The 21,790-nt window shown below is 45.9% G+C and overlaps 1 protein-coding gene across 1 annotated transcript in view; it reads left to right on the top strand.

Annotated features, from left to right (window-relative positions):
• Positions 1-21,790, top strand: part of CFAP77 (cilia and flagella associated protein 77) — an 87,643-nt gene that overhangs the window by 50,487 nt on the left and 15,366 nt on the right. Inside the window, exons 2-4 of the mRNA XM_090021929.1 lie at positions 2,561-2,660; positions 3,469-3,697; positions 20,918-21,020. Of these exons, the coding sequence (XP_089878055.1) occupies positions 2,561-2,660; positions 3,469-3,697; positions 20,918-21,020 (432 nt within the window). The remainder of the gene's footprint in view (positions 1-2,560; positions 2,661-3,468; positions 3,698-20,917; positions 21,021-21,790) is intronic.

Here is a 21,790-nt window from a genome sequence, read left to right as displayed (position 1 = left end):
CAGACTTCAGTACCAAGCTCTGAGAAATGAGTCCTGTTCTTGGCAAGGGATCTATTTAGCCCTCGTTATTCAAGTTAAGCTTCACCGACTTCATTGGCCCCTTTGCCCAAGTACGAAGTAAAAGTTCTGGCCCAAAGTGATGCTTGTGTGATCATTACATACTGGATATGAATTGCCAGGGGGAGCAGAAGGCCACATATCTCCAGCTGAGCATTAGCCCCTGAATCAGAACAACAGTCAGACATGGGTGACATCCATGCTCCCAAATGGTCCTAACAGCCAGAAACTCCTCTCCTGGAGGCTGGTGGTTGCCTGGTGGCCCTGCCACTACTATTTTCAGTAAGCAGACAGCTTCTCCCCATCCTCGCAGACCTGGAACAGGGGGAAAAGGCCTCAACTAACTTCTTCCATGATGAAAGCAATTTGATACATTGCATTCAGATCCCCACCTCCACCGAAAAGCTCTTCAGCTCAGGGGTAGGTGGAGTCTGGGTCCTGCCACAGGCTAGGACTGAAAAAGCCAAGGGTAGGTCAACATTCATCAGCTACATGGTTCCTAAAACCTAAGTGAAAGCATTAATGATCAGCTCATCCCGAGAGATTGTAACCAAGCAATCCCATGTGGAGAAACAGATAAAATAGATAAAAATAAAGCCATGGGGGAGAAATAAAAGGTGTTTTATTTTTCTCTCTATGCACCCGTTTCCAGTTCTGAATGGAAAGGCTTTCTGAAGCCTGTAGGCAGGTGCTGTGCACCAAGCCGTCATTAGAGCAGGGCAACGTACCGTTCTTTGCCACCATCTCTTTCTTGACCCACTTGGTTTATACTCAGGCTTGGCAGGGAGGACAGGGTTTAGTCCCCCAAGGTGTAAATACCTCCCTTAATCACACAAGCATATGGACTCTGGAGTGTAACAATACTCATTTTGATAGCACAGTGTCACAGCTGATACTTTCTAAGCATTCACCTGGGGATAGGGCTAGAGCAGACTTTCAGGCCTTCCCTTCTCCCAGACTGGTCCAGCACACAGGGTCTCCGAAAGACGTGTATTTAATGCATTCACACAGGCCAAACTCTGCTTTAGTGGGGGGCTTCATTACCTGGCCTTGCTCCAACCATCTGATAGGAGAAGTCTGCAAGGCAGGGGTATGGGCTGTCTGGCAGCCAGGTACCACCTCTTCCCCACCCCTATGCCCTCTTCCTTTCAAAAGTCAATAAGGTTTCAAGGTGCACGTGTCTCATGTCACCGTGGAGATCATGGTCCAAAGAAAGGAGTGAACTGGGGTCAATTAAGCCCAGAGTTTGGAGATGTGCAGTCAGTGTGTTCATAGTTTTACTCGTCTGAGCCAGAACCACCACTCACTATTTTCCCTTTTCTTTCCCCGCCACCCCCCAGCCCCAGTTGCCTGTATTTGGCTGCTTAAGAATTTATTGATCATTCCTGGCCACGAGCAAAAACACAACAGGATCTTCGTGTACAGTCAGTTCCAATTTTCTAAAGGAACCCATGATTTCTAAACGATATAAATGCAGCCAAAGAAGGTCTAATGGCTTGTAGCCACTAGAAAGCTACCACGTGCAGCCAACCTCTCCAGCCACCTCGTTCAATCAAGTGGATTTATCCAGCTAACCCAACAGATCTGGACATCTACTCATTTCCATAGTTTGAACCTGTGCATTTTTAAATAAGCCAAGGCCCTCTTTTCCGGGGAGTCCAGTATGGCTTGTGATTTGGGAACAAACTCATACAACTGTCACCATTTCACACACAGCTTTGAGTTCAGTGACTCTTGCTGACTTTCACCAAATTTTTATTTTAAGGCTTGGATTTATCTGAACATGGGAGAGCAGGATTCAGGCATGCACAGTGCAAAACTAAAGCAAAAGCTGACATGACTTTCCCTAGGCAGACTGGACAAGTAACAAGTTTCTCTTACAAATCTATGAATCAAGTTGTTTTTTTGCGCTCATCACCATCATTCCCATCCAGCAGTCCAAACTCGCTTGCAAATACAAACGACTGCTGCAGAAGAGCGAGGTGCCTAGTAGATATCAAATGCAATGAAGGACCTGGGAAGTCTGGATACACAGACATAAAGGACCTCATTTTTAGGGCAAGACAAAATACCATTCAACGGAACAAAAATGGAATAACGGAAACGTGGCGAGAGAAAGCATCACCACGTGCACAAGTACCCGAGAGCCTCAAACAAAGCACGGCCATCTCTTTCTGAAGGTCACTTCTTGGACAATAACCATACTTACAGGGCTTGTCCACAACAGCCTTGTTGCTAAGTCCAGTTGAACACAATCGTTATTAGTCATATGATGATCAGGTTCCAACTAGGGGCTGTTGTCTGAGCCTGCTCAGAGCAAGTCTAATTGACATGCTACTTAAAAACGACACCAACCCACCTATATATGGCTCCCAACATTGGGAACTTCTTAAGATGTTCCTCTGGGCTAGACTTAGTCTGCCTGCCTAATCAGAATCTGTTACATAGTCTGGTTTCAGGGGTTCTGACTTGTTAAGCAAAACCTTTGCCTTTCTTCTTTCAGCCAGAACTTGGAAAACCTCGGAGAAGTTCCTACGCTCTACCAGGCCCCGATTTTACATATGGGTTATGCATTCGTGGGACCGATGGAGGTGTGCCTGAAGGTATGATAGTGATGCTATCAGAGGTGGGTCCACCCCACCAGGGTCTCATATGCAATTTTGTAGTTAACGATATGCCTTTTTCCCCGTTGAGCTAAGGATGGAGAGCAGGAATGCTAGCATTTTACTCAATTATATGAACACAGTCTGTGGCTTTTGGTAACTTATAGGAAAGCAGCTTTCTTGGCCTTATCTTGATCTAGGATGGAGCCATCAGTGGCCAGCAACAGGTATAGCAACACCAGTGAAGCCTAGGGAATGTAGACCAAGAGACTTGCAAGGGGCTTCAAGTGAGCTTATCCCTGCTTGAAAGCAGAACAACATCAAACAGTGCAAATCATGGCTTTCCTTTTCCTGACTTGGGCCTTGTATTGGCCTGGTTACTGCATCCACTGAGCTCTAATAGCACTGAGCAAACATAATAAATGGACTGGCCCATTCCTATGCAAGCTTTTGGTACCGTACTAAAATATGGCACCAACATGAAGGCTTTGTCAAACGGCTTTTCCAACCCACCTGGAGAGTTGGAAACAGAAGCAGTTTGCATGGGGAAAAAAAATTTAAATCTCTGCTTCAGATATGGATTTTCCTCAGTTCTTGAGATTCTCAGTGAGAACCCAACTGAAGTGAACCTGGCTAAATCTGCCCCTATGCAGAGGACTTGCAAGAAGTCCTTGATGCATTGTTGCATTAAATGCATTGGACTTAAGTCTGTGCCCTCTGCGCAGAATAAGTCACTCACCTAGGACAAGTCATCCAAATGATTTAACACCTTTCTCTTCTGCTTCTTTTATTCTGTTCTATGCCTTAGCAATAGGCCACTGGCACTCAATGAAGCCCAGGCGTCCTTCCCAAAGAGAGATACCACGTAATTACATAGCCATGAATCGTGGAGCTCTTAAGGCTGGTTATGTCACAGCTCGGGAATTCAACCTGTACCGCCGTGTCAAGGACATTCGCTGCAAAGAGGAAGAGGGAAGTCGCTTTAAGAAAGCCACACCAAGCCTGCCTCCCGACATGACTTTTGGAATCACAGCACGGTAAGTTGGCGGAGAGGGAAACCCTGCGGCTTTTTAAGGATTAGATTCTTCACTCGCATCCTCAAGTCTATGCTTTCAATCAGTGATGCTAATGCAATTTTTTTGGCGGGGGGGAGGAGCAGGGGGGAAGGAGAGAAAAAATGCTCTAACATACGGTTTTCCCAAGACAAGCTGAACTCTGACACGCACATTTTCTGCATTACATATATTGGCTTCTCAAGCCACAGAATGTCCTGATCGCAGAGTTCAAATCAGTGTTTTTATGTCTTACTATCCAACCATATTCAAAAATCAGACACCTGGTATCTAGGTGTGCCTGCGGTTAGCCATGCACTCCTGTGAACTGCTGGGGTAGAATGGCATCCCCCAAAATGAACGGCGCAAATCGAAGCCCTCTTTAAAACTCTATTTTGTCCCACTCCTTTCATTCATTCAACTGAGTCCAAGTAATTTCGTCTCCAAGACGATCAGTGGGATGATCTGCTGCACAACACTGTGTGTAGTCACGTCCATCCGCACATAGCAGTTGCCACATTGCTGCAGATTGCTGCCTTATCAGCATGGTTGCATTTTATGCACAGCCGTACTTGTCCCTCCACTGTGGTTGTGAGCGGAGCAGTTTGATCACTGACGGGCCACAAAAGGCCACACAGAAAACCAGAAGGCTTCAGTCATTGCCAGCCTTGGGGATGCTGACCAGCTACATGGAGGGACCATTTTTATGCACTTTCCTTTGACCCTGCGCCCACCCGTGACAGCAAGGTTTAGCCCAGCCCTGTGTCCTGAGCTCTGCTGGTTCGTGCCTAATGCCTGAGCTTCTGGAGTCAATGTGACCAGTGCAGCGAGTCTTGCCCGAGTCTGCAGAGAGCTGGAAGCAACAACTCTTATGTAGCAACTAGCTCTTGTCTCTCTAGGAAGAGGCACCAATTCCAAGACCAGCTGCTGAGAAGCCCTGCCAACCTCACTCTAATGAGTGGGATATCACAGAAAGCTCAACACAACCCTCTGCACAAATGGAGGCTGCTAAGCTAAGCACTAGATGCTCCCTTTGCTGCCTCTGCAGCCACCCCTGGACCCCCATGCCATTGCCAGTCCAGCTGGGACACAGGATCCTACCATAAAGCCACTTAGTGAGGGCCCATATTGTGGCTTGTTTTGGGCTCCGAGCTTTGTAGCTCTTCTGCTGCTAGCTGGAGAGATGCCCAGTGCACTCAGTGACTGCTTTAAACAGTGTCTACAGAGGCACAGGAGGAGCTCCTGCTGCCTTATAGGTAAGAAGCACAAAGGATTTAAGGGAGAGGAAAAAGGAACAGCTCACCACACCTCCATCCCACCAGCTGAATGTACCAGCTCCTGGACTTCTGCCCTTTGTGAGGGGGAGCTGGACAGCGACACCCTTAAATAGGCAGCAAGGGTTCATCAAGCGTGGTAGAGGCCCCTGAAATGTGCTCTGACCTGGCCTGGCCTCTGCTGTTGTGTCTTGTAGGATTGCCGGGCTCTCTGCAATTACCATCTAGCTTTTAAAATGAATCTAATCACGAACAAAACAAAATAGCAGCTACAAATTCAAGGGAAGAGACATGATGAACGGCAGTATGTATTTTACATGATAGTAAATGGGCTTTGCATATGCAAATTGAATGGATTTTAAAATGGTATTTAATGACAATTTTCGTAGCAGACATTAACATTAATTGCATCAAAATGAAAATGCAGCATTAGCTTGCTGTTAGCAGCAAATGCCCCAGCTATAAAGCTTTATCTTTATCAGCACCAGCCTTTACTGATGTGACAGGGCTGCTCGGCAAATTGCAGGCAAAAGGGCTTTTATGCTGCACAAGTATCCCCCAACGCAGGCCAAAATCAACATCAATTTTGCTTTATTTCTTCATAAACGGAGGTTAAATGCCTGCCGGAGAGAGATCTAGGCACATTCCCAAAGTTTCACTGAAAATCTGCAGACCCCACCATGGCTGCAGATGAGGGGGGAAGAGAGCTTTTAATTTAAAGTTATTATAGCCCATCTTGCCCGTTCTTTACCTGCCACCTTTTATGCAGACTGATGGCATTTATCCCCTGTACTTTAAAAGCACATTATAAACCAAATCAAATTACTGGGGCTACTGAGGAGTTGTTACAGCCATTTTGGCAGAAAGTGAGGAATTTAACTCACTTCAGGACTGGTAAAGTAATGACCCCATCAGCATGGGCAAAAGGCTGGTTCTTTGCCACTTCACAGGCAGGAATGCAAAGGGCTGGGGCTGGGACCAGTTTGCATCTGACAGCCTTCCTTTATTCTGGGGTTGGAGATCACCAGTTAGCAGCCTTCTGCTCGAGTGGATTACAGCTTGAAGAGATGATGTGAACCCTCAGTTTTATTGGTAGTATCTGCTGGTATTTAGGGTTGCAATCCTTCCTTGACGAGAGGCATGTCCCATGCGCGAGACAGAAGACTGTAAGCAGATCCAGAATTCACACAGGCTGCACTTCAGACGTGTTGGGGATCTCCGGACCTTGCACGAGATATCGGCAGGGAGCACCCGGGACCTGTCTGGAAGCAGATGTCAGGCAGCCAAAACTCTGCTATTAAAAGGCTGTTAATTATTGATACATTTAGTGTAACTTCTGTTTGAGGATCCTATCCTCCCTCCCAGCGCATCTCAGTTGTTGCTGCCGATCACTGGGACAGCGCGCTCAATTAAGATGTTTGGGGGCAGAAGGGGCGAGACAACCGCAACATACGGTGCCCTGCATCCATTCCAGGCCCTGGGAACTCAAACTCTGCTTTGATGGACATCATGCTGCTACATTTTTTCATGGACTCTGTTAGACTGGAAATGGCATCACAGCTCCTCAGGCATCACGCAGAAGGTGCTACCCGGGAGAAGTGAGGACGCCCTGAACCTTGTGAATACTGGACCAAGGCAGGGCCCTACCTACGCTGCCTGAAGGTTGCACGGCTGCCCAGAATCCCGCAGGCGCTAGGAGCACTTGAGGGCTACGAGGGAGAGGCAAAGGGCCTGCTATGCTCCTGCACTCATGTAAAGCCCCCATGGATCTGCTGGATCTGCTTAAAGCCTTCTGTGTGGCACACCCCACTCATTTAGGAGGAATTGCAACTGTTGTACCCCACCAAACTTGCCCTCTGGCTTCTCCATTCCTCTTTCAGGACAGTAACGGTGAGCGTTGCAAGGGCAAAAGACGGTGGTAGCAGTTGTGCTGTCGGGGGGATAGGTTGTTCCAGTATAGCTGCCAACGGGTAATGCATAGAGACCTTTTCAAAACAGAGGCCTTTCTGCGTGGCCTCCAACATTTCAGACACCAGACCCCCCCTCCCTCCTCTCCCGCCCCCCTGCACCTGACACAGCCCTGCACGTCTCCTACCACCACCAATGTCAGGAATCCTCCAAGGGCGCCCGCTGCAGACTCTCCTACTGTTTAGGATGACCCAGAATAGAAACAAATATGGAAATAACGCCTCCGCTGCTATTAATCACGTCCCAGTCTGGACGCTCTCCACAGCAAGGCAGCTCTCTTAGGCTTTTAAGCGTGTCACTCGCCTGTTTGCAGCAGATGCATATCGCGCAGCCCATTTTACAGGCACGGCGCCGTGAACAGGAGAGGTAGGCCAAGGCGGTGCAGCCCGTTTGTTCCACAGGATACTTACCTTGGAAGGTCACGAGCGCTGATTAGTCTTACAACCAGGTTCTTGGGCAGATGAGCCGCTCTGCTTTTTGCTGATGCCATCCCTCCCCCCGTCCAGAGCAATGTTTTCTATAAACCATGTGGCCAGCTTTGTTGTAAGAGTCATAAAAAGGACATTTTTCATCTCTCCTTTTTCCTGCTCTCGTGCGCTCTCTCTCTCAGTATCAGACATAGATTTATTCTCTCCCTGATGCCTGTGGCATTCGGAGCTGGGAGGGGTCAGGGGAGGCACTGATGGGACAATAATAGATAATACAGCGGTTCCCCAGAGTCTTGTCCGGCTCCATAGCCTATCCATCAGCAGCCAGCGCTCGTGCCAAGGTCAGCGCTAACGAGGATGTGGTAGGGTCCTGGCCTCCCCCATGGGGCATCCTCCAATCAGATTTCCCAGATTCATGCTCCAGCTTCTGATCTTTACAAGAGCTGCCTTGTGCGAACCAGAATTTGCAAGAGAGAGCGTGCATCTGCCGAGTACAAGTGCCGAAGTAATGGCCAGGCTACCGTCTGCACGCACGCTCAGCCCCTCTCCGTTACCCCCCGCCCCCACCTTGTAAACCGGCTCCTATACCTTCCTTACAGGAAAGCTGCAGTCATTACCAATGCCTCCTTCTGTAGCCACCCACGCACTTCCTCGACGGGGAATATCACACAGACCATGTCACACGTCTACATAACATTTGCAAATGCCCGTGCCCATTTCCCTGACGTGCCTACCCCAGGGCCTGCTTTTTAAATAAAGCCCAGCTCCATCTTACCAGCACAGAAGGAGTTTAAGATCTATATCTGGCCTAAGCGTTCATAGGGCTTGCATTCCCATAGCAGTGTGCCTCAGTCTTCAGCCAATTTGTCGTCGCAGCTCCACCCCATGAGGTAGGGAAACACTAGGCTCCCCATTTACAGACGGGGACCGAGGGGCGTGGGAGCAGATACCGAATGGTCTTTAGGCACCTAAGTGTGTAGGTAGGTGCTTGGTGGGCTTCTCATTGATATCAGATCAGAGTTGCTACTCTTGAAAAGCCCATTGAGATGCTAATCTACATCTCTAGTCCTCTGTGTCTTTCAACATCTAGCCCCAAGTGCTGAAAACAAAGGGAGCTCAGCACCTAGACGCATTTCAAAGTTTAGCTAGGCATCGGTCTGCACCTTTAAGTGCCTAACTGCCTTTATGAAGATCTGGTCCAAAGGGACAAACCTAAGGTCACCCAGGCAGCAGAGCAGGGATACCCAGCTTCAACTTTCAAGGACTAGGCTGGCGGCCCAACCACAGCTGCTTTATTCAAAACAGTGCTGTCCCTTTTCCAAAAGGCAGCTGAACATCTTTGTGGCACTTCTTTTCAATCCAAGTTGACCATGCCCTCTCCCACCGCTTCCTTTACAACCGGCCTGTATCTGCTGGCGATTCTTTTCCTCAAGATTTTGCCCTATCTCCATTCCTAAAGAGCGGCTGAAGTCATCTGGTACCTCCTCTCATTCCTATGCCCTGTTATAGGTTTTTAATGCTTTGTTGGCATTTAACCTCCAGGTTTTAATAGCTCAGTTGTTATACTCCAGTAGGCTTCCCCATGCTTAATGGTTTCCCTACTTTTTCCGTTTCTTCTTCTGAGGTTGGTTCAGTTCTGGTATCTAATCTTCTCACAGATCTGGACTGCTCGTGTCTGGGTGGATGGCAGGGTTCAGCCTTCTGTCAAAATGCTTCTTCTGTACTGCTAGCACTTCTTTGGCACTTCTTGTCAGCACACTTGATGGCCTTTTTCAACACAGTGATGCTTGGAGGGCATTCATTTGCAGTCATGAAGAAAGCTCGTTACAGACCAAATGGGAAATATTCAAGGAAGCTATGCAGAACAGCAGAGAAAGTGGAAACACAACGCCCAGGGAAAAGCTGGCCTAACAACTGAACAAGATCATCACAGGAGAAGCATAAGCCAGCTGTTGAAAAAGGAGAAGCAATAAGAACAGGACACAAAGCAGTGAAGAAATCCCACCAGGCTTGCAGAAGCAAAAAGAACCTCAATAACTAGCTGAAGCATCAGGAAAAAGCAATAGACTAAAAGATTGGTTGTATGGAAGGACAAGTAGAGTCAGATGTCCTCACCAGTCTGACAGAGAAATACAATTTCTGTGCCCTAACCACCAACCTCATGCTGCCAAGAGGAATTCTGCAAACAGAAATTTGCTTCATATTACACTGGACACTTACATGCAAGTGTATGCATTGTTCTAACTAGCTTTGGTGCAATTAGAAACTCTCTCTGTCTTTTATATTATATTGCACTTCACCTAAATGCCTGAACAATGTATTGAACTGGCCAGGTAGTATAAGAGCTAAGAGTTCTTATTCCTATGAAATAATTTTGTGTATACATGTAGAAACATTGCTTCTGGTTCCATAAGGATATGTATTGCCGTTATTATTATTTTTATTCCATTTCCTCCACTTGTTTGATATATTTAAGAGGACTTATATTGCCATGTCATTGTCCCCCATAAAGGCCAAGTTTTCTCATCCTAGGCAATGAAGTAGAGAGAGGGAGGAAGAACAGAATATGCTTTCACTGATTATTATTAAGCATATTTTTGCCGCACACAAAAGTAAAGAGCAGAGAATGTATTCCCATATATACACTGTACTCTGCTTGTGTCGCATGCAGGCTTTGATTATATAGAGATTACAGCTGGAAAATATATTTTTTTGACAAAATGGAATTTATTGCCAGATAGTCTCTGCTTTCATGTAAAAAAAAAAAAAAAATAGTTTTTAAAAGAAACAATTGAAAAATGTGAAGTTTTTTTGGGGCAACACCAATCATTTTAATATAACTGTTATTTCTAACAGAAAAAAAAACAACTTTTCCCAACCAGCTATACTGTAGATATCCAAGTGATTTTGTTTCAAGTCAAAGAGCAGTTCGAAGGTAGCTTTGGTTTGGCTAGACCGGGGTGGGCAATTATTTTGGGCGGAGAGCCACTTACTGAGTTTTGGCAAGCCAGAGGGCCACATGACAGGCAGGTAGGGGCAGATAAATATTAATTTTCTAAATATTTTAGGGGCCCCGTGGGCCGGATAGAATGGCCTGGTGGGCCGCATCTGGTCCCCCAGACTGCATTTTGCCCACCCCTGGGCTAGACCAATTCCCCCCCCACCCCCCAGTGGTAAGCAGAAGTAAAGGACAATAGATCAGGTTTCCTCAACTTTTTATCCTCATTGACTCTGATGATTGCCCACTGAATCCTGGAGGGGTTTAAGGCTCAGACAGAGCAGAGCTGTGGTCATGGAAGAGGCTCATGGTTTGTAATTGCTCTTTTATAATAATCATTGTGCACCCTAGTTTCAGGGACCAAGACATAGAAGGGTTCATCCACAATTTTTCTTCTAATTGTCTAATTGTCTCTTATTTGGATTTCTTAATTCCATATCTAAAAATTAGCCAGCAAGCACATGACAACACCGCAAAAAAAAAAAAAAAAAAAATTAAAAATGACCAGCCACATTTCCTACCAGCTAACGCACAACATGGACAGTGTGAAGTCAGTTATTTAATGGACGATAAGAGCTGGACTTAGTGCCTTTTAAAGAAGATATGTATTTGTGTGTGCATTTAGGCCTGTTATGAGGGCATGTCTCATATTCTTAGCTTGGGAGAGAACAGTAAAGCAAATTGGTGCTCTTGTAAGCAGGTGTACTCCTAAGTACAGCTCTGAGCACCGGATAAATCTTTTAAAGTGTATGTTTACAATGGGTTTTATTCTTTTTACTGTTCCATACATACGAGCCCTCTGAGCCAAATAACAGATCCTCTGACAGAGAGAGAGAAAAAAAAAACAGCTCTCCCATTGGCTGCCCGTGGTAAAATAAATTTGTATTGTTGTTTTGTCATCCAAATGACAAGGAATTGCACAAGAGCTTTGGAAATTCAGAGTCATCTGTAGCAGCGAGGGCTCCGGTCCTGCAGTCACTTTGTAGGCAAGATGCCTGCTATTTCATTGGGAGTTTTGCCAGGAAGGAAAAAAAAAAAAAAAGGAGAGACTGAAAAAATTGGTCCCAAAGTGTTTTCTACCAATTTTTCCTCTAGTTATTATTTTCTTCAGTGGTTAATAGAAAGTGAGGACAAGTGGAGATCATTTAAAAGTGATCTTCCAGGCCTCTCCCTGGGTTTATTGCCAAGACCTATTTAGAGTACTATAAAGCTGCAAGGGGCTCATAACTTTATTGTATATTCTGCAATCTTCTTATGAAAATGAAGAGGCATGATATTACTGCCCAGTGTTTTCCCCTCCTCTCCCTCTCCTTATACAGGCACGTGCATGTGATGCGTGTAGGGACTTTTGGAACTGCTAATTGAATTTGCCCTTGTGAAAATATGAACAAATTGTAAGTGACCTCTCATACAAATTTAGAAGTCAAGAATTTCCTGCTAAATAATCGTTCCTCCTCTGCCATTCGCTTTTATGCAGAAGCCACAAACAATTAAAAAACAACAAAAAGCCCAGCGGCCCTCTTCCTTAATTAGCGGCAGAAGTCAATGCTGGTGAGTGTGGCTAAGTGCTTCAATTACCTCCCCCTCCTCTTGACTGTCCTTGTTAGAGCAGACAGGTCCGCCAGCCAAAGGGGAACAATTAAGGCAAGCGAAAGGCAGGCTGTGTGCAGGCGGGGTTGCCTGGGCTATACCTGCCTCCCAAGCTAGGGCCCCGGCTGTAATCATACCCCAGGTTCCTGCTGGCCTACACAGAGAGACAGATTAATGGTGGATCGTTTGCTTGATCCAGCTCCGCAGGAACAAGGGGGCGCAGAAGGAACGAGGCACCAGTCCAGGCAACCATAACCACAGTTGCCCTCAACTTCAAGCCCCCTCTCGGAGCAGACTGGGACAAAGCATTTGCTCGTCGTTTGTGTTCGCGTTGCAGCAGTACTCAGAGGTCCCAGAGGCCGGTTGTGCAAAGTGCTGTACAAATCATAGTGCAACACTGAAATCATGGGCCCAGGATTTCAGAGTTGCTGTTTCAGGCTTATTGTAATAGTAAGAATAGAAAGAAAAAAAACAAACTGGGGTGGGGGGAGGGAACTCAATAGGTAACTTAGTGTGCTTAAAGACAGCCTGCCATTACCCATGGCTGTGCTAAGGAAACTCAGGCTTCGGTGAGCCACTGGCAATAAAACAGACTTCCCTATTAGAAACCCATGAGCCATGTTGGTAGAGTCAGATGCCCAGTTGGCAAGGCAGAGTCAAATCTCTGATCCCATCATCTTGGTTGCCTTGGGGACACGCAGGTAAGTTCAGGATGAAAGACGTTTATCCCCCCAGTGGGTATTCGGATGGATAGTATGCTCTGAGGCTACACAAGTACATCCGAGCATCGAGCTCAGAGGTCATCCTGTAAATATATGGCTTCCCCTCCTAGTGGCAGCAGCAGCTCTTTCTCCGCAGTGTAAAGTTCCCAGCTGTGACGAGCACCTTGAGAGCCATACTCCAGGTATGCAGACTGATATTTAAGCCAGTCATAGTACCAGATGTACCATGGACCTGTAGTGTCTGGAATACAGGTTTGACTAACATTATCTCGGCTGATAAAATGAGGCAATGTCATGTCACGCCAAGTAACCAGAGATGATGGCTGCCAAAGAAACTAGTGGCCACTAAGTAGGTGTTCATAGCCGGGTTTCTTGATAACATGGCAATCACAACTCTACAACACATGCAAGATCTTTCTTTCAAACCAAACCCCGTCCAGTAAAAGACTTCAGTCTTCTTAGACCTGGTCTCCCTACACAGTGTGGAATTCAGAAGACTTGGATCTCAGCAGTCCTTCTCCCCTGTGCTCGGCCTTGGTGAGGCTACAACTGGAGTACTGCGTCCAGTTTTGGGCTCCACAATACAAAAAGGATGTGGAGAAGCTGGAGAGAGTCCAGAGGAGAGCCACGCGCATGATCAGAGGTCAGGAAAACAGACCTTACGACGACAGGTTGAGAGCCATGGGGCTCTTTAGCCTGGAAAAGCGCAGGCTCAGGGGTGACCTGATGGCCACCTATAAGTTTATCAGGGGTGACCACCAGGATCTGGGGGAACATTTGTTCACCAGAGCGCCCCAAGGGATGACGAGGTCGAACGGTCACAAACTCCTGCAAGACCGTTTCAGGCTGGACATAAGGAAGAATTTCTTTACTGTCCGAGCCCCCAAGGTCTGGAACAGCCTGCCAGCGGAGGTGGTTCAAGCACCTACATTGAACACCTTCAAGAGCAAATTGGATGCTTATCTTGCTGGGATCCTATGACCCCAGCTGACTTCCTGCCTTCAGGCGAAGGGCTGGACTCAATGATCTTCCAAGGTACCTTCCAGCCCTGATGTTTATGAAATCTGTGAAATCAGCAGGAAACAAACTCCACAAGATGAGGACAACATACAAGTGGCTCCAGGGAGCTCCTACTAATGACATTAACAGCCCCATGTCAGCAGATGGCAAATATTGCAATTCAAATGAAAGGACTAACACACCGAGAACATAAAAGTGGCCAAAAAAACCACGCTAAATTGTACGAGTCAAGCAGGATTTTAACAGAAATACAAGGGCTACCAGAAGCCAATGCATAGCCCAAGGCAGGAGTTATGTATTGGCTGCTGGCACACACTACAAGTGGAAGAGCAAGTGCTATTCCCCATGGCTTGGAAATAAGGTTGATGTAAGAGTTTACAGATAATGTTAATTTTGATCTTGGATTTTTTGGGGATTAAACCAGTCCTTTAGGTCAAAATTTCCTGTCACAGTAAATCCTCAAAAATCAGCGACTCTCATTTGCAAAATATTTTTTGTATGCCACATACCAAGTCACAGGACTCTGAACATGCCTTTATGGAGATATTGAGGAAAAACTACCTTTAAGATTTTCCTGCCACCCTCCCCCTCCAGTTGGACTGTTCTTTTTGTTGAGGGGTAACAGTTGCAACCAATTCACAGGGAAGAGGAAGCAATTTAAGCAAGACTTTTTCCAGTAAGCGTCAAATCGGAAATACTCACACATGAAACCACCACAGCAAAATAGCCGTAAAGGTCTGAAAAAAAGCCAGCGCATCTGAAAACTGATAGTTATGAAAGGACCTCGGTTCTTAACCTGATCTCCAATTAGGATATAGTTGTACATAACAGTTGTACTACAAATGTCAGCCCAAAATGCAAGTTTAACTTGGATTTTTTACATTTAACATCTTTGCATGGTAAGTCGATTGTGCTAGTGGGAAATCCACAGTAACAAGCCTGTTCCACCAAATAACTCTGCTAGAGGCAATGGTACTCTTTGAGAAAGTGTCCTGGGCCCATTTCCACTGAAAAAAAAATTAGTCATCTTAATTGTCTGGAAGATGTGCAGCCCAGTAAATCTCACCCAGTTGCTCGCAGCTATTTTGGTTGTGTGTGTCACTATCCATGCAAAGCCAGCTCTATATCTGCCATGTACTTAGAAAGTGGGGCAGGATCTGGCCCTTATAACATTGTTTTCTGTTGTATTACCAAGAAAGCAGAAAAATGGACAATGAGCCCTAAAAGCAGTAAGGCAGATTATACTTAAGTACAGGCAATCCCACATGTAGGGTAAAATCTCTCTGCACTCCCTGCTAGTGAAGGTCATATAGATTAGCAGTGGGAAACTTAAATGTAGGAAAAGCAAAATATCAAATTAGGATCAACCAGAAAAAGTTCAGCAGCTCAGCTATACCCTAAATATTTACATCCAATCTGCTTCTGAATTACAGAAGAAAAGGGAAGTATCCGCAAGCCAAGCTTTTCCACTTGCACAGAGCAACTTTGCAACCCAACTGATTGTGTCTTTTAAATCAATGAGAAAAATTCTTCTTGAGCAGAGTCCTTTATACCCACACATTTTGCCAAATAGGATTTTTTTTTCCTTTTTTTTTTTTTTTTTTTAAGGCTGGCATTTAAACCTTTGAAAATAAAGGTTGAGGAAAAGCTGACACAACCTTGAAACCTCAACTACAGTGATGGCACTGACTGGCGCTCTTTTCACAGTTGAATATTATAGATAGATTTTAATTTCATTTTAACAAAATAGCTGTCTCCACTGGAAAGAGCATCAAGAACCAAATGAGGACCCGTCTTGAGCTGAATCACGTTGAACAGACCTCTGCGCTGTCATTGATTTTCTGGGAAGAAAAAAAATGCCTCTGGCTACTAAACCAAATTAGTAGTCACTGATGACCAATTATTTTGCCCCACTGTGAACGGAGAGGCGTACTAAAAATCCAGTTTGTCAGACCCAAGGCTCTCTTCTCAAACACCTTTCAACAAGCGTGTACCAAAAGTCCCTCAGAAGGTTCTGACGGCTTCCTGTTTTCTGCAAGTTCTCATTCTCCACAAAGTTTTAATGAGCTGCAGATATGATGATGGCCTGCCATAAAAGGAGCCCCTCTAATCTCAGTAGAGCACTATTTGGCAGAACACACAAATCACAGCTGTCAGAATTTATACACACATACACACAAAAAGTGTCAGCCTAATGTTTGCAAATTATAATTACCATTTCCCTTGCATGTCCCTGGTGCCTTCATTTTAGATGAATCCCAGCTCCGAGGTATCAGTTGCAAAAGCACTGAAGGCTCATATTGAGTGGAATAGATTTAGCTAGTTTGTAGCTCATTTAAGGCCTACACTGTTTTATTTTAATATGGTTAATACTTTATTATACTTTTTAACATTATTTTTACAGTAAAATAACCCATTAGAAGGCTGCGGGTTCTTTTCCGAGAGATTTCTGCCAAGATCAGCTACCCTATTGTATAACCAAGTTCACAGGAGCTTGTCATTTCAGTTGAATGTAGTTACAAGTCCTGTCTCTTGAAAGTAATTTAGCAGAGAATCTATTACAGAGACAGCAAATGTTCCAAGGGTAATAGTTTTGAAAATGTGCATAAATAAATGTTAAAATATTTAGGAAATGTCAACATTCAAAACCACTCCAAGAATTTGACTATAAAAGGAAGACGCCGATCCCCGCCCCCCCAGTTATAAATAATTTCTTCACATCACATCAAAACTTTTCTTTCCTCTTCTTCCCGTGGCAGCGCCCCTGCGCCAAACAAAAGGGATCCAAGTTGTTCTGAAAAAAGCTGAGTTTTAATCCACAATAAGTGGTTCTCGCTTGCCTTTTTCAACCCCCTCCCCACACCCTCTGTCCAGCATCTGCACACAAACCACAAAAGCAACAACAAAAGGCTGCCCAGTTCAGAACAATGATATCTATGTTCAGCAATATGGACATGACCACGGAAAGAAGGAGGCTAGAAACAGGTCGTTGATTCTTGTTTTCAATTAATGCTAACGGGGAGTACATTTTTCCCAAGGTCGGTTGCAAATGGGATACTGCAGGACGGCCCAGATACTGTCCCATTGATATCAGGGCCAGAACTCCCACGGAGCATGGACTTCCCACTACATTTTTCCTGGTCCATATTACTGTAATGGTCTTTTTCTTATTTAACCCTTCCCTCACTTTTTCTCCAGACTTCTCAGAGGATCCTAGAAAAAACCAGAAGGTAGAGCATTACATAGATCAAACACCCTACTTAAGCACCACTTTAAGCATACAAGCCCCATCTGAAGTCAGTGGAATGATTTTGCCTTCTTTACGTTTCACATCAGCTTCCGTACTTCACTGGATCAGGACTTCAAGGTCATTAATCACAAGATGGGCAGGGGGGTGGAAATCACTGAAGAGGAGGCTCAGCCCAAACTTATCTTTTCAAGCCTTTGCTTGCAAACCAGCTGCGGACTCTAATCAGTCACCCACCAGCTAGTCTATTGTGGATGATAAATTAGTCGCAGCCACGGAGATGCGAACACACATCCAGCTATTGCAAAGTTAATAACCACAGCCTATATTCAGAGCTTAGGTACCTACCATGCTTTCATCTTTAAACACACGTGTGCCATAGGGAAAAGCAAATCAGTGCTCATAGGAGGTCCTATTTTGATGGTGTTGGAGACTGAAGCCCTTGGTTTAGTAACAGAATATGCATAACAGAGTCACGGACAGCACAAAGTTCTCCCTCAGCCTGGGTCCTACATCCCAGCTAAGAAAAGTGAGGTATAGTGTAGGGAAGAAACTTAGTCCATGGGGAAGAGTGTTGCTGCTATAGGAAGACACTAGCCTGCACGAGCAAGGAGAGGAAGCCATCCCATTCAGATACAAAGATGGTGATCAGAGCCAGCACCAAGGGACACGGGCATGTCGAGTAACAGAGAACTGGATCGCTACTCGGTTGCAGTTTCATCCCAATACAACCTTCTTATATACTGCAGCGCAAATGCCATCAGTGAGTTTCTGTTCCTGCACCCATCTGATGCCTATGCTGGTGTTATATTAGCCACTTTCTAATGCCAACATACATGAACCATATTTCCAGGGACTGTGGTTTCCACTAGATCCTCCAAGTAGTGCATGAAGAGGGTCAGCCAAGCAAACAAGTTACGGTGTGCAAATTTGGTTTTCTTTTAACCAGACCTGAGTTATGTGCACAGAGAAGCTGGCAAGAATCCCACAGGAGCCTGATCTTGTGCATAAAGGAAGCTGGGCATGTGATGGGACCAGACGTGTTTTGCATCATTTCTTTTATTCCTTAATCAACAATTTGCCCAGCTTGGAATATAAAAACTGCCCGTCAGGGTGAGATTGAAAACCTAGGCCCAAGCCACTGTAATCTTTAGTATCGCGTCTGTGTAGTAACCAGTTGGCGAATCATTAGAATCAGCAGCTGATTTGTAAGCAAACACTCGAAAAGCCCTGCAGCATGTGATCTATGAAATGGTAGGTTTGTAGAAGGATGTCTTTTCTGATATGAATGGCCTCCTGGGATATATATTGCTAGATTGCACATCTAGTATCATTAGAAAACACGACCATAGATTAGGCTCTTCTGAAGCATGTGGCGGGCAATAATTAAGTAATAAAAGTCACCGCAGGGGTGAAGGAACAAGAAATAGAAGAGTTACTATTTGCATACGCACTGCTGGCATCCTCCTGCACTATTAAAAAATTCTCCAGGCACGAGTGGCATTTAAAAGCTGGTTGCGACTGATTGCAGATGGAGTCCTGCTGGAAACTGAGAGGCACAAGAAGAAACGATTGGTTGCACGGACCAGAGGACGTGCTCTCTCAACAGAATACAGTCTCCCGGCATAGGAGGAGAATGCAATAGCATCCCTGGTTGCTAGCTAATGGCATTAGCTCCTTGCAGTAAGTGCCATCTAGCAGTTGGCCTGCAGCAGCAGGGAAGACAGAGCATTCCTGTTGTATTAGTGACAGCGAAAGGCTTTGTACACTACAGATCTAGGCAGAGACATGCTGTAACAGGTTGCTGGCGGGGTGGAAGAATTCCTCAGAAGGACAGGGGCTGGGGGAAAAGGATGTGGAAAAATATTAAGCAGCAGATCCCCTTCATTTACCTGGACTTGCAGATTTTTAGTTTAATATTTGCTGCTGGAGGGGGGGAGGCACATTATGAAAGCATGCCAATGAACCAGCGAGCTGCCCTCGCAGCAAGGGCATTTTCTGCTTTAGTGTACCTCCTGTGGCTGTCCCCGTCCTTCGCTGTGGCTGGTGAAATCAAGCCTGCCCCACCTGCCGCAAAGGCATCAGGGGACACACACACGCAGGTCCGAGTCTAGCCTCACGCCATGTTGTGCAATGCCAGCTCGGTTTGGGCAGCCAGGAGAGCAGCTGAAAAGCCACTGCATTTTTACCTTTTTTATACTGCTGTTTGCCTAGGCCACATGGCACAGGCACGGCGCCAAGCCATGTCACATGCACACCGAACACGCAGCCTCTCCTCCGTGGCCGAGCCGTGTCACCGTTCTATCCAGCTGCAAGCAGCAACTGTGCTGAAACCTGGTCCAAAGCTGCATCAAATAACTGCAACTGTTGCAGTATTTAAGTCAGGTATTTTTCCTCTTAACATTTCAGGATACCACAAAAAGGTCAAAAGGTTTTCTGTCCCTTTGCCAACAATAAGAACATAATCTGAGAGAGGCAGAATATAATTTGGAGGGTTGGAGAGGTCCGTTTAAAAACACTGCATTGAAGCTCCAAAGATCTGAGCTCAATGCCTATCACTGCCACAGACCCGCTGCGTTGCCTTGATCGAGTCCTTCCAATCCCTTCCTCATCTGTAAATCTGTAAAATGGTCACAATCATCTGTCCTTGTTGTTCCCCTTTGTCTTTTCGATTTTGACCGCAAGTTCTCAAGGGCAACGTCTGCCTTTTATTTGTGTTTGTACAACGGCTAGTACCAAGGAGCGTGGATTGTACTTGGGGCCTATAGACATGACTCTTGTACAAATTACTATCTTTATGCCTTCCTACACCTGAATTTAAAACATAAAATCAGCGCTATCATAATGTTACCTCTTCACCTCCAGTTCTGTTTGTATTTCTGCTGCTTTTGTTAATGAACCAAGGAATCACATAAAAAGCCTGAAAGAGACTCTAAAATGCTAGGGATTGGAGATATACAATCTTCATGCCGAGATTCATTCCCGATGGCATCTTTGTACAGTTCCCATATCTAATTCAGTCTCTTCTCTATTCTAGTGGCAGCCGTTCAGGTCAGCAAGCGACTGAAATTTTGGGAAAAACCTTTGCTCAAATGCCATTTCCCTCCATCAGTGCAAGAAGGCAGGTGGTTTTGCTTTAACAGCCTGCCCCTCTGTGCACAAAGGGGTCATTTTTGTGATGGAATATGAAAAAGCTAGGCATGCAGGTTAATCAGTGTCCTCTCTCTGCCTCTGACAGCTGGGAGATCCTCCCAGGCGCTGGAATCACCCCCAGCTCAGCCCTTCTGCAGCCTGGCTCAGCTTCCTTGGTACAGGGAAGCAATAACAGACCTCAGGGTCTCCCGTCATGACACCTCACTCCCTTTATGTCCCCTTGTTAATTCTAGCACCGTGTTGTCAGCTTGAAGTGCAATGCAAGGCAGGACTGCTTGAGGCTTGTCAGGTCCAGGCTCACAGCTCTCGGATGCTGATGTGAAGGCTCACTTCACCTTTTGATCATTTCCCCCTCAGCTCCTGGGTTACCCACGAGGTTGCCTTAAGTCCAGAGAGCTAGAGAGCATGGTCTCTTCCAACTTCAGCCAGGTCTAGGATGAGGTGTTCATGCGATCCCTTCACCACAGCAGAGACCTCCACTGCGGAAAACCCGGCCGACCCACTCTTGCAGGCTGCAGGCACAAGCCTTTCTGGTCCTCGGCTGATGAACGTGCTAGAAAGCTGGTGCTCTATATTGGTTACGATGAGCGCCAAGTACCTAGGGGCTTGGAGGCAGGGAGAACCTGTGCAATACCCAACAACTACTGCAGGGCCCTCCAAACAAAATTAATTCCCATTTCTCAGAACTGCTGCTTCACCCACGGCTTAGTCGCTGCTTGCATTTCATCATCAGGAGCAGATAAATCCAAGTCTGGTCAAGGGGGCTAAATCTGAAAAGGATCTGACCCCAGTCTTGTTTTTATAGGCCTTCTACACCCATCTTCGACCTTCTCCAGCACAGGTACCAAGAAGTCTGGGTGGAACAACAGAGAGCAGCAGCTGCGGCCCGGCAAGCAGAGCAAAAAAAGGTAATAGTGCTTTGGATACGATTATTCATCACTTCTGGTCCTAAACTTGCATAACCTTGCTGTCTGTCATTGAACAGCTGTATCCAAGCTGGATGTATGCAGGAGGTTGGACTTGATGATCTGTTGAGGTCCCCTCTGACCCTGGCACCTAGGAATCTATGAATGATTCTGGCCGGAAGGAGTGGGGCATGTACACCCTTGCCCATCACAAGGTAGGGCCTGAGGAATAAGCCTCAGCCCCTAGATGATCAAACAGGATCCATATTTGGATCTGAATAGACTCGAGCACCTCACCTATGCAGGTCTTTTTATAAATCCCTTTAGCTGGGCACTGCATTTTTAAGAGCATAAATATTTTTAAGACTCTGCCTCAAGGTGCCCTGGGTAACTGAAAAGCCCCATAGCAGCTAAGAGGAATGGGCCTACTACTACTCATTTTTTACTAAGGTCTGTTTTGCAGGAGTGTAAAGAAGCCATAGCATCAACGCAGATCAGGTTTAAAAAGTCACCTTATCTTTATCCTTCAAGGAATCTTATTCCTCACCTAGGCAGCCTCACCAAAACACAGACTAACCACAGATTATCCTAAAACATGTGCCAACCCATTTTACAAGTAAAGGCACCAGGCTCGATCTAGGTGTTACTTTGTCAGACTCCGGCAGTTGGAGAAGTTGTTAGTGTGTGAAACACAGGGCTATTAAAGCCAGCAGTGTTATGCTCACATTTTAAAAGCAGCCAACAACTGGTTTATTAGTTAATGGCTCATGAAA

This window comes from Crocodylus siamensis, chromosome 11 (assembly GCF_052110815.1).
Source record: "Crocodylus siamensis isolate JL-2025a chromosome 11, ASM5211081v1, whole genome shotgun sequence".
Classification (NCBI taxonomy): domain Eukaryota; kingdom Metazoa; phylum Chordata; order Crocodylia; family Crocodylidae; genus Crocodylus; species Crocodylus siamensis.
The sequence above is the reverse complement of the archived record's forward strand: the minus strand, read 5'-3'. Positions and strand labels throughout refer to the sequence as shown.